The 12615-nt window shown below is 33.8% G+C and overlaps 1 protein-coding gene across 1 annotated transcript; it reads right to left on the reverse strand.

Moving 5' to 3' along the window:
* Nucleotides 1-7045: 7045 nt before the first annotated feature.
* On the reverse strand, nt 7046-9148 carry LOC142522673 (putative transmembrane ascorbate ferrireductase 3). Its single transcript, XM_075626203.1, has 4 exons — nt 8894-9148; nt 8752-8800; nt 7843-8042; nt 7046-7502 (listed from the first exon to the last, which is right to left on the reverse strand). Exons 1-4 carry the CDS (start codon nt 9059-9061, stop codon nt 7242-7244), a joined length of 678 nt encoding a protein of 225 aa, XP_075482318.1. The 5' UTR covers nt 9062-9148; the 3' UTR covers nt 7046-7241.
* Between the last annotated feature and the right edge of the window lie 3467 nt (nt 9149-12615).

A 12615-nucleotide genomic window follows, 5' to 3' on the forward strand; every position in this document is an offset into this window, starting at 1 on the left:
ACCGCAATATCTTTCCTTAGACGAACCACATCAGTAGGAGAAATTACTTTACAACATAGCTCTCTAAAAATACCTACTCAATCTAATCAAAGGAGTCCGAACTGATTTAGACAAAGTTCTACGTAGTGCCACCGGCAACAACTGCTGCATCAAAATATGGTTGTCCTGGCTTTTTAGACCAATTAATTTTTCCGGTTTCATTTGAACACACCGTGAAATGTTAGAAGCAAAGCCATCTGGAACTTTAACTTTTTTCAAAACCTTGCAAAATGTGCCCTTCTCATTTTTGCCCATTGAATAACATGCTGGAGGCAGATAAACTCTACTTGGTCCTTTCTCAATAGGATGAAGTGCTAATCTTATTCCAATTTCTTGCAAATCAAGACGTGATTTAATTTTATCTTTTGTTTTCCCTTCCATATTCAGCAGTGTCCCACAAATTGATTCGCACACATTCTTCTGAATATGTATAAAATCAAGATTGTGGCGTACCACATTATCTTTCCAATATGGTAAATCGAAGAAAATACTCAACTTTTTCCAATTGAATGGTAGTTCTGGATTATCATCAATTGTTTTTCCAAATTTCAAATTAAAATTTTTCAACTCGTTGTTCACCGTGTCTCCCGAAAGTATCGGTGATGGTCTTCCATACTCTTCTGTGCCATCAAAATGTTGAGCATCTTTGCGAAACTCATGATCACCGTTCAAAAATTTGCGATGACCCATATAACAATATTTTTTGCCATTTTTTAACCATCGTGAATGTGTAAATTTGTGGCACACTGGGCATGCAAATTTACCTTTGGTGCTCCATCCAGATAGGATTGCATATCCTGGAGAATCACTTATAGTCCATAATAATGCGGCATTCAATTGAAAATTCTGCTTGGTTGATGCATCGTATGTCTCCACTCCTACCTCCCACAAATCCTTCAAATCTGCAACAAGGGGCTGTAAGTAGATGTCGATGTTATTTCCAGGAGCAGATGGACCAGGTATTATCAATGATAATATAAAGTATGGTTGTTTCATACACATCCATGGTGGAAGATTATAAGGCACTAAAATGACTGGCCACGTACTATGCGCCATACTCATATTTTTGAATGGATTAAATCCATCTGAAGCTAATCCTAGCCTTATGTTTCGGGGATCCTTTGCGAATTCAGGGTGGTTATGGTCAAACGTTTGCCGAGCTGGGGAATCAGCTGGGTGTCGCATGTAACCGTCTTTCGTGTGAGATTCAGAATACCATCTCATATGGACAGCTGTTTTGCAAGACATGAACAAACGTTGTAACCTAGGCTTTATAGGAAAATACCATAAAACCTTGCGTGCAACTTTCCTCTTGTCACCAATAGGATCATTTTCAGATGTTTCCCATCTAGGCTCGTTGCATTTTTTGCATCGAACTCTTTCTTCGTCCAACCTCCAGTATAAAGTGCAATCATTAGAACAAGCATCGATCTTTTCATAACCAAGTCCTAATTGCTTCATCAATTTCTCTGCTTCATAGTATGACTTTGGTAAATCTTTCATGGCATTTGGAAATGCTTCTCTCAACAAATCCAAAAGCATATTGAAGATTTTATTGGTAATTTTTCCAAGACATTTTAAGTTAAGCAAGCGAATGATGAATGAAAGTTTTGAGAATTTCTTGCATCCGGAACAGAACTCTTTTTGTGAATCATCAATTAGTTTATAGAATTTCTCGGCCTCTCCGATTGGAATCTCTTTATCCTTTTCAAATCCTGCTATATTGATTGTATCACCATAGTTTTGTGGGACCCCAAAAGCATCGTGAACTAATCCCTCCATATCATCTACATCATCACGAGATGGAACAGAACTAGATATTGAAGATGCACTACATGATATCTCTCCATGAGCCACCTAGTGAGTATAACCTTTGATAAATCCATCAACCGTCAAATGATCACAAGCATCCTCTCTTGAAACACATATGCCAATCTTACATCTTGCACAAGGACATGCAATCATTCCATTTATGTTTGCATTAGAAAATGCAAAATCTAAGAAACTCTCAAGTCATTTCCTGTATTCCTTGGTTTGTCTCGGCAAAAACATCCAACTTTTATCCATCACAATTCTGGTAAAAAGATCTATTTAATTATCTATCAAATTATTTTAAGAATATTTATAATTATTTTGAAAAAAACAATAATATTGTAATTATTACTAAACTTTATTTAAAGTTAACATTCAAAATATTATCGCTATTTTAATTATTAACTCAGAAAACTCTCTCTGCAAATTAAGGAATTCATGGGATAGCTCAATGTATTATTATTAGGTTTAGTGGCAAAAGATGATGTATTTAATAATGAACTCAGAAAACAATAACTTCACAAGTTGCCACTGAATTGTGATAAAATGAATTTAATAAATGTTTTTGTTTTGCAAATCATCAATATATCTCGTGCGTACCTAGAATGCAACCGTTTTTGGTTTTTTTAGGCCAAAAGGGTTGATTTGATTGAGATGTGTTTTTTTGTTCTCCTGGGCTACTCTTTTCAAAACCAACCAAGAATAAAGTTATTTAAGTACCACTTTACTTTAACCAACACACCAGTATTCTCATATGCTATTTTCAACAAAGCTTGTCTAAGTGTCCACGACTAAGTATACATGTACTCCAAACGTAAAAACCATGTGGGAATCTGGGTAGAGAAGCTTCTTCATAAAAATTATATATATTTTATTTTTTTCCTAAATGACATGTATTATTATTATTATTTTATTTTTAATTGAACAATTAACAAGTAGTAGTCAATTAAATCGGCCCTGTGTCCGAGATAATTGTGTATGCTAAATTTGTAATATTGAGAATAACATTGTTTCAAATAAGCAAGGACTAAACTCATTTTTAACTATATAATCACATAAAGAGATGCAAATGGAACCATTTGTGTCAACAGAAAGAACCAGAGAGTACCTCAATCTAAGCTTTTTATTCCCTTGATATAACTACAAACAGGGAGGGCTTACTCTCGACTACAACAAACATCCATCCAGTAGATTAAATATTTTCAAAACTCCCACCTCACAATCAGATTTACAAAAACAAGAAAATCTTAAAAAATTTGTACCATGAACCGAAAAGATAAATTAAAATAATACCAACAATTTCTCAACTTTCTCATAATGAATAAGAACAACATAACGTGGTTAATAAAAACAAAAAAAACACAACGAGCAAAATCGAAAAACAATATAAACCTAATAATATGTATGAATCCACAAAAATTCTCGATTGAGAAAAGAAATCATACTTGCGTGAAGCGAGAAGCCACTGAGCGATTGAGTGTACCGAGAAGATCGATGGAGTGAAGTCGAGAAGATCGATCGACTGATTCAGAAATAAAAGCGTGGAGATAGAGATCAAAAAAATAGAGAAGAGAGTGTATTGCGTACAGTTAAAACAGATTAGGGCGCGCTGTTGTGGAAGAATTTGGGAAATTGGCGCAATAAAATTTTGGCTACAGGGGAGGGGGCGTATCTTTTACGGGGGCAAAAGTGAGGTTTGGCCCAGCAGAATATTTTCCTTAATTATATAATATTTTTTTCATATGGGATATGCATTGAAGATTGAAGGTTATTGTTAATGTTATTTTATATCATAAATTAAAGAGTTGGTCTACTATTTAAATTATATGAATTATTTAACCGATTTAAATTCCTATAAATTTATATCATAAGGTAAAATATTAATTTACTTGATTATATGTAGCTGCATTAGGATATTAAATAATATAATTTTTATTCATCATATAAAACATAATTATATATTTATTTATATTTATAACGAGTTTCTATCGATCGCACAACATAATGACTTTGGAATTGAAGCCGCGTGAAGAGAGTTGAAAAATCATGGAGTCAAATATTGGAGGAGGAAAAATAATTGTTTCCCTCCATATAAAAATGACATTTGTTAAAAATGTCATGATAACTAATCTAATATGTTTTTTTCTTTTACACATTATTAATTTTTTACAAGTGTCATTATTAAGTATTTTTAGCAACATTTAATTAAAAGTGTCTACAAAAAAGTGTCACCATAAGCATATATTCTTGTATTGACCAGCATGCACGAAAATTATAAAATTCCTTTATCCACGTATTAACTCGCATAAAAAATCATAATACATCTAATCTTTTAGCATAACAAAGTCATGCAACCATGCAGGATAAAAATCATTTATTAGCAACCTTAAACATAAAATGTCATTTAACTTCAAAACGTGTATGCACATGTAGCTTAAACGTATGGATCATGTAAACATGTAGGTAACATCACATAAATCGTATAAAGCATGTAAACTTATAGATTGAGACTTGACGACTGAGCTTCCCGGCACTGATGGTGGCACAACCCTTTACAGGAACCATTGCTCTGATACCAACTGAAACGTCCACTACTCGTTTTCTTTAAAAGTACTAGATTTTTTTTTAAAAAAAATTCTCACTTAGCAATAAATTCGGCCAAAACATACCAATACAATTAAAATATTTTGAACCATTTTAAAAATAAATCAACCAAATAATATTTGAAAATTCCAAAGGAAAATAGTTTGAATCACAAAATCGTCACTCGTTTGCAATACCTAACTTAGCAATTAAGCTAAAACTAGCAACCTCTCAAAAACCACTCAAAGCATAAATAAACGTTGTAAAAATATCTCTAACATAAATTATAAACGTTATCATAAGTGCTGAAAACTAGAAGCGCTGGTCCTCGGGTTATTTGCACCTTCAGTCCAGCAAAGTCAATCATCAAGATCTCTATTATCATTATTATCATAATCACCTGCATCGATCACACCTAGTGAGTCTAAAGACTCAACACAACATATTCTTGACAAGGACTCTTGTTTTCTTACTTAGCTACCTAACCAACGAGCCAGCCCTTGAACCAGTCCCTCAAGCACTCTCCTAGGACCCTACCTAACCTAGCCCAGCCCAAATCCCCCTTGCTGAGCAACTTCCTCCATGCACGCTTCTGAACCCTGCGCGTCTCTCTTGAGGCTTCACGGGTTGGAGTCTTAGCTTGCTAGGACTTCTTCCCAGCCCAGTGCTTGAGTCATAGTGTGGCTAGGACTCTTTCCCTGACACATACCTGACCATAGCCCAGCCCTGGTCCAGCCAAAGCCCAAGCCAAGTAACAAATCCCATAAATCGAGCCCTTTGATCAACATGACAGAAAAGTGGTTCCAGCTTTTTTTTTCATGTTTGCAGTGTTTTGTGTGGGTTCTTAGGACCCTAAAACTCGTGTAAAACATGCCCCATATCATCCTAATTCATGGCAGCCCCTTTAGGTACATATAAAACATGTTTTTGGATAAAAACACAAGCCTTAAAAATCACTTATGAAGCTTATACGAATATATGACATGATGTCCACTTGATTTTCATGCAAAACACAATTAACTAAATACTATGGTGTGTTAGATGATTAAAGGAAAGAATATGACGTTCCTTTGCGTATTTTACGCACGATTATACATTGACGATTGAAGAACGACGACAGGAAGATCCTTGGCTTGAAAAATTATGCAAAACTTGCTGATATCCTCCTCAAAACCTTTGTGTGTGTGTCGTGTATTTGAGAGGAAAGTGTTTGGGATTTGTTGGGGTGTGGGGCGTGGGAATGGTAGGGTTATAGGGTAGGTTTTGTATATTAAATAGTTAATTAAACACTAATCAAATTCTTGGCCCATTAATAATGTTAATTAGGCTAAATTGTTTAATTAAAATATCTTCAGTAGAAATGTTTGTGAATTTATTAGCCGGGTTGCCCACACGTTCGTATTTTTGTTGAAAATCCAACATCGATAAAATTTACGTCCCGGCGTATAAAATTACCTCAAAAACTCCTTATTTTCAAAAATAAGAAAAGACATCAACCATATTTTAAATAATTAAAAACAATTATTTAATAAAAACATGTTCCGTTTTTCAGCTATCGGTCTCCGTTCCTCGATCGCAACTCGAATAATCCTTTAAAATATATTTTAATGCATTCACGTAGAAAAGTACATTTTAAACATGTCAACATGCACAACATATTTAATCCATGCAATTAAAACATTTATCTAAAATACAAAGGAATTTAATAACTTGTATGCATGTGATACACATGGCCATTCAAATTTTCGGGACGTTACATTTTGTTCTTGTGTTTTGAGTGTAGAAAACTAGGGTTTAGATTCCTTGTTTTAAATAAAATATTTGGTACAAGTTTAGCCCCAACAACCTTAGTATGATAGATCCATTAAGCCCATTATAATGTATGTAAAATATTTTGCTTATGAAAGTTTTTGAAAACAATAGCTGAATTCCCAAAATGTCCTTATTTCTTCAAAACTCGATTGTCTGTTTAAAATACGGCTCGACGCGTAAATATACTTCGAAAAGCACCACTTTCGAAAATTCCATATAAAATAAACCATCTATTAAATAATTAAACATAAACATTTAATAAAAATATTTTTCCTTTAAGGTTCATCGATCTCCGTTCCTAGATCGCGTCTCAAATAGCCTTTAAATCACAGTTTTATGTATTCTAGTAGAAAAACACATTTTAAACATGTATTCATATCTACCACATTTAATTAATTCAATTAAAATAATTTAATTTAGATATTTTTATTTTTCCTAGATTTGAATGCAGTTGGATTATGCTTTCGCATTTTGGACCTTACACTTCACTTGCTTATCGGATCTGAAACAACCCTAGATGTAACAATTGTTGTAGATTCGAGTGGAATATATTACATGAAGATATTATATTAAACACTATAAACATAATTGATTGGTTTTCAGGTACAATCACTGATACCTATAAAATTATTAGGCGTGATGTTAGGTTCTCTTGCCATGATTTGTTGGGTCAAATGAAAAATAATTATTACATTATTATGATCAAGTAGTTAATGTATAGAATGGGTTTAATTATGGCAAGACTTAATAAAGAACAATGTCTCCGATCACAAAGAGTTGCGAACTCACAATTAACTATATCTCTTAACCATTGAGGATCATACAAGTATTAATTTTCTCTATTTATCAATGACCAATACACAACTAATTTATCAATCCAGCGCCACAATCAACCCCCCAGACATTACTACTTCTTGAAACCCACTCTTGGAAAAATAACATTATTCTTATTCCATTAGACACCAAAAAATTAAAATTTTATAAAATAAAAATTATTATATGTAATGAGAGAGGGAAATGGAAAGATCAACAGCAATGCCAAAGAGGAGAATCGCTAGTCCAAGGAAATTGATAAGACGAGCCTCGTTCTGAAGTTTTTGTTCCAAGAAAGTGGCTTTCTCCATCAAACCTGTCAACGCCGTGCATATGGCCATAAACAGAAGAACTCTACCGCCGGTTATGTGCCATGGTGCAGCCATCACCCTCGTTTCCGAGGAAACTCTCGGAAACAGGAACATCGTCAACCCGAACAACCACTACAAATAGGTCATGGACAGAGAGAAAAAAAACAAAATGTTGAATTCGAATAAAAAAGACTGGACACTTGCATCAATATATATATGTACCAGTTAATAACATTTAACATGGCTATATAAATTTAGAATGTTTTAAAATCTTAAAAAAATTATATATGTATATATGTGTGTGTGTGTGTGTGTAGCACATTCATGAGGTTCTTTGATAACAAATATTGAAATATTTAAAATTTACCAATCAAGGAAATTAATATATATAACGTATAATATGACACCAAGTTATTACGAAATCGAAATTAAAAATAGTTGAAATCGAATAACTTATATATGTAGGACGTACCTGCAAGCAAAACAATGAGAATGTCCCAATGCCAATCCAAGAATGGACGCTACCTAAATGGGGTATATGTTTTTTATTATGGAACTTGAAGACCGCATGCAACCCCACAATCCCCAAACAAAGTGCAACCAGATGAAGTAACATATGAACATATTTCCTCACTGGTCTGTCTGCCTTAACGGTCTTGTATGCCATCATGGCTGTTCATGGCATAAAAATTTCCCTAAATTAATCAAATCATATGATATTAACTACAAAAGTTATATACGATTGAGATTCAGAGACGAGATTTTGATTTCAAATGGCCGAGGGTTTCGAGATCCGTTCTACTCAATCAAATAAAGGGTGTGTTATCAAATTTCAATATTAATTTGTTGTCTTTATGTTTTTTTTTTTTCAATTTCGATCTTTTTTCTGACGTAACTGTGAGGTGAAACTTGTGTTACATCAGAAGTTTTTCAATGTCAATATTTTTTTGACAGAAATACGAGGTTACACTTACATATGCAAGTGTCATATCAGCAGTCATCTAGATGAAAAATGATTAGAAATTGCCAAAAACTAATTAACCTGACTAAAACTCAATTTCAACAACAAAGAAGACAAAAATTGAAATAGAGAAACAATATGAGGCGAAAATAATACAATGTCAAGGAGGTGATTTAAATTCAACAAATCTAGAGAGGTTTAAACTCTAAACATATACAAAGAATTTGAATACGATTTGGAAATATATTAATTTGAAAAATCAATAATCCTAATGCAAAGGTCTCATAAATAAGTTATTTGGCTGACTAGAGAGAATAATGTGCTATTGAAGTATATTATATTTAGACTTGAACAGTAATTTTAAGGTTTGGAGTTTGAAGGATTTATACCACCAGTGAACTAATTCGATCAATTCCATACCTTGACCGGACAGAAAAATAAATCCGAAGAACATGAGAAAGGGATGAACCTTAGGAAAAACAACCAAAAAAAAGAGAGAAAATGTTAACACACAACAATTATCATAATTATATAAATATCATTAATATAATTGTATACATACATTAAAAATTCGGAAAGGGTTGTCCGATTCAATATCAATGCCTTCGCGATAATGCAACAACCAAACGAGCAAAAGCAGGATTGCTAGTATACCGAAAAATTGTGCTATTATCGTCATATGGTAGGCTGGCCTTCCATACCTCAAACGGTGGACCTCGATCAGATCCATAGATGATCTAAGACTGAAATGTGAAGAAGGATACTGAAAGGGAAAAAGGAAAGAAAAAATTTGATTGCAAATTATTTTAAACAAGTTCAGTTTGGGTTATGTTACATAAATATATATATATATATATAGGAAAATAATTTGTAATTAACATGAAATTTTAAAAGGTTTCTTGTCGATGTTAGGTTGGTATCATTGTTCGATAAGAGACTTTATACTTTGGAAAAGGATATAGGCATATAGAAAAGTGATGGTTACAGTGTTTCTATATGTGTTGTACAAGGAAAGTAGGAATACATTAAGTTGTCTAATACGTTAGCGACTTGTATTTAAATTTCTATATTATAATTAATTCAATAGTCTCTCTTGTTAATTTGTATGATATATCAAGAATTGTCACTTTACCAAAAGATATAACATTTGATAATTTTATAAAATCCAATCTTTTAAATCGTAACGCAGCCCAATCGACTCATGTCGAAGACTAGTAGTTCCCAATAATTTGACTCATCGCAATCCTTGAGAATCGAATACTTGACTGACTTTGATGTCAGTTGTATGACCAAATATTTATTTTTTTACTAAAATTAGAGCTAGTGACAATGATTGAACTCCAATAATTTAAACCGTATAACAGTTCAAACTTCACGTGTCAATAGTTTTACTAGCGAATGTAATAATTGCACCCAAAAAATTGTTGAATATTGTTCTTATATTAAAATCAACGACAAGCAACACATATCAATCATCTCACTAATAGATTAAATTAATACCCTTAACAAAATGTTTGAATATGTTTTTTATATGAGGTTTGTTTTTACACTCCGATTTTTTCTAATACACTCAAGTTTAAATTGCCTATTAGAGGTTGACAATATTACCCTTTAATAAATTAGTAAATTCCTCAATAGTCTCATCAATAGTAAAATAAGTTATCTAAAACTTTAAGGATAAACCGGAGATAAATCCCTAAATCCAAACTCAATTTTCTCCTAATCTACACCTAAAAACTTTGTTTTCACTTTCTAAAACATTAAAAAAGATAAAAATACCCTTATAATGTTAATTATTGATTTTCCTTGGAATAATGGTATCAGAGCTTATAAAGATCCTCGATCCTCTATCGTGTGATCTGACACGAAACCGACTAGCCGTAGGGGACAACCTAGGCTCTGTTAAAGAGTTTGAGGTTAGCAAACTGATAGGTACCCTTAAGTGTGTCACCCAGTTATTTATCACTTGATCCCTCATCTCCTTATCCGAAAGCCGGAGCTCTGAGTTGGGGTACTGAGCTTAAATGGTATCAGAGCCTAGGTAAAATTATTTCAAACATAAAAATTTATTATTACACAAGTAATTAAATGTTTGAGGAGGAGAATTTCTCAAATAATATGAATATCAACCTATGTTCGAGATTACGTAACCTGATTGCATGCAATCTAGGGTTGTACTAAATTATGTGTTTAATTAATTTAAAACATTAAATGCATAATTATTGTATGATTATGTGTTTTATTTCATGATTTATTAAAGTTTCATTGCATAAGGGCTTTTAATAGTTTTTCGTGCTCGAACGAGGAATGAAGACTAGGGATAATTAAGAGAAAATATTTTTATTAAATAATTAATTTTAATTATTTAATATATGGTGTAAATAAGTGAGGTTTTAAAAAATGGGCTATGATGGGGTATTTTTATTCGTTAGGTCATATTTTAAACTGGTATGCAAGTTTTAGCAAGTCGGAGGACGTTTTGAGGGTTCAAACAATATTTTCAAAAACGTACCTAAACGAAATATTTTTCGAGAGTATTTTTGGACTTAATTGGCCTATTTTAAATTATTTTGGGCCTAGACTCCTACTTATCCTAAATAAATTTAATTAGGGCTCATTATGCATCTATTTTATGTGTTAACCCTACCATCCCAAACCCTAAACCTACCTCCATCATTTTGTCCGCCCCTCCTCTCCATTTCCAGCAGGTTTTCGTGTCTTGCAACAGCTTTCTCCTTAGGTTCTCTCAAGTTTTTTTCATAGAAATTCTTCTCCGTCTCTCCGGTGCACGTTCTATGCGAGTATCTCTATGTTTTCGAGCATAAAACGCAAAGACACGCCTGATTCCTTTCTTTTCTCATTGATCGCACTATATTATGCATGTTGAATGGTATTTGCATGTTATAATATGAATATGGATGCACGCATGGTTTATGTATGATTTTTCATTGATATGTTGGACTTTAACTCTTCTCAACTCACGTTTTTTATTTGTTATGTAAGGGGGCTATCGGGATTGACGGATATAGGACTCAAACCATGGCTAGGAAGATGTCTTCGAATGTTAAGAGAAGATCTGTGTTGTTTGGTTGAAGGCGCGATCGGATCTCCTAGTTTTAGGGCCTTCGATGGCTCAGTCGGTTGTCAAGTGGGGTACAGCCGTGCAAGGGCTACTCAAGGCCATCGATCTGACCTTGGTGGGTGCGAGACATGGTCTAGTGTGGCTTACACACGGCTGTCGTGGGTTGGAGTAGATCGTAGGGAATTGAGTGAAGGTGGTACTCGATTTTTGGGTTGTTTCAGGCAATGCCGTGTTCCGGTGTGTATGACTGATGATAGATGGTTCAGGCTGGGTCACATAGGTGTGGTATTTGTCCTAGAATGTCTAGCTAGAGGTTGGATGCTTGAAGTTTTAGGCTAGGGTCGTGAATTGGAGGCTCGCATGTAGTAGGGTTCGAATGGTCTTTGGGCAGAAAATTCCAGCAGCTGTTCGGTCATTTCCGAGGGTCTTATTTGGTATGAAATAAGTTGTTTAAGGGCTGGTCATGTAGGTTCAAGTAATGGTTCAAGTTGGGAAAAAGATTGGTTGAGTTTCGGTTTAATTCGGATTAAAACCGGGACCCCGGTCCAAGTTTTCATACAAATTATAGAAGTTCCTGCATGGGATTGAGTTTACGTCTAGGAAATGAATATAAATATGTTCTGAAGTCTTTTAAGGACTTTGGTTGACTTCGGGTCAAAATTTTGAGATCTAGGGGTAAAATGGTCAATTAGGGTTTCTAGGGGCGAAATGATAATTTTGCACCCGGGTCGAGTTAGCGGTTCTAGCAGTGCCCAGATCACCAAAATTGCATGTTTAAAATGTATATGTTTTTTAACATGAATTTTTATGAAAATACATTTCATGCTTGATTTTAAGAAAATGTATGTATATGCATGATTTTTTTATAAGTGATGAACACGATGACATGTTTTTGAAGGAGGGGAGTTGGTTGTGACTAATACGAACCCAAACACGAACACGAACATGTAAGGCCAAGGCTCAGTGGATGGGTAATATTGTCGCTAATGTCCCCGCCTCCAGGTACCGCGGTTATACGTAGATGGATCCATCGACTAGAGCTGATACGCAAGTCATAACTACTTATCTGAATTCAAATAAAGAAATTGAACACGTATATGCAGATATGATGAGATATGTAATGGAAACGTTATGCTTTGACACGCTATATTTAAGTTAATGCTTTTAAGAGCATGATATGTATGTTAATTACAATACTTTTC

The sequence above is a fragment of the Primulina tabacum genome, chromosome 13 (assembly GCF_025594145.1).
Source record: "Primulina tabacum isolate GXHZ01 chromosome 13, ASM2559414v2, whole genome shotgun sequence".
NCBI classification, from domain to species: Eukaryota; Viridiplantae; Streptophyta; class Magnoliopsida; order Lamiales; family Gesneriaceae; genus Primulina; species Primulina tabacum.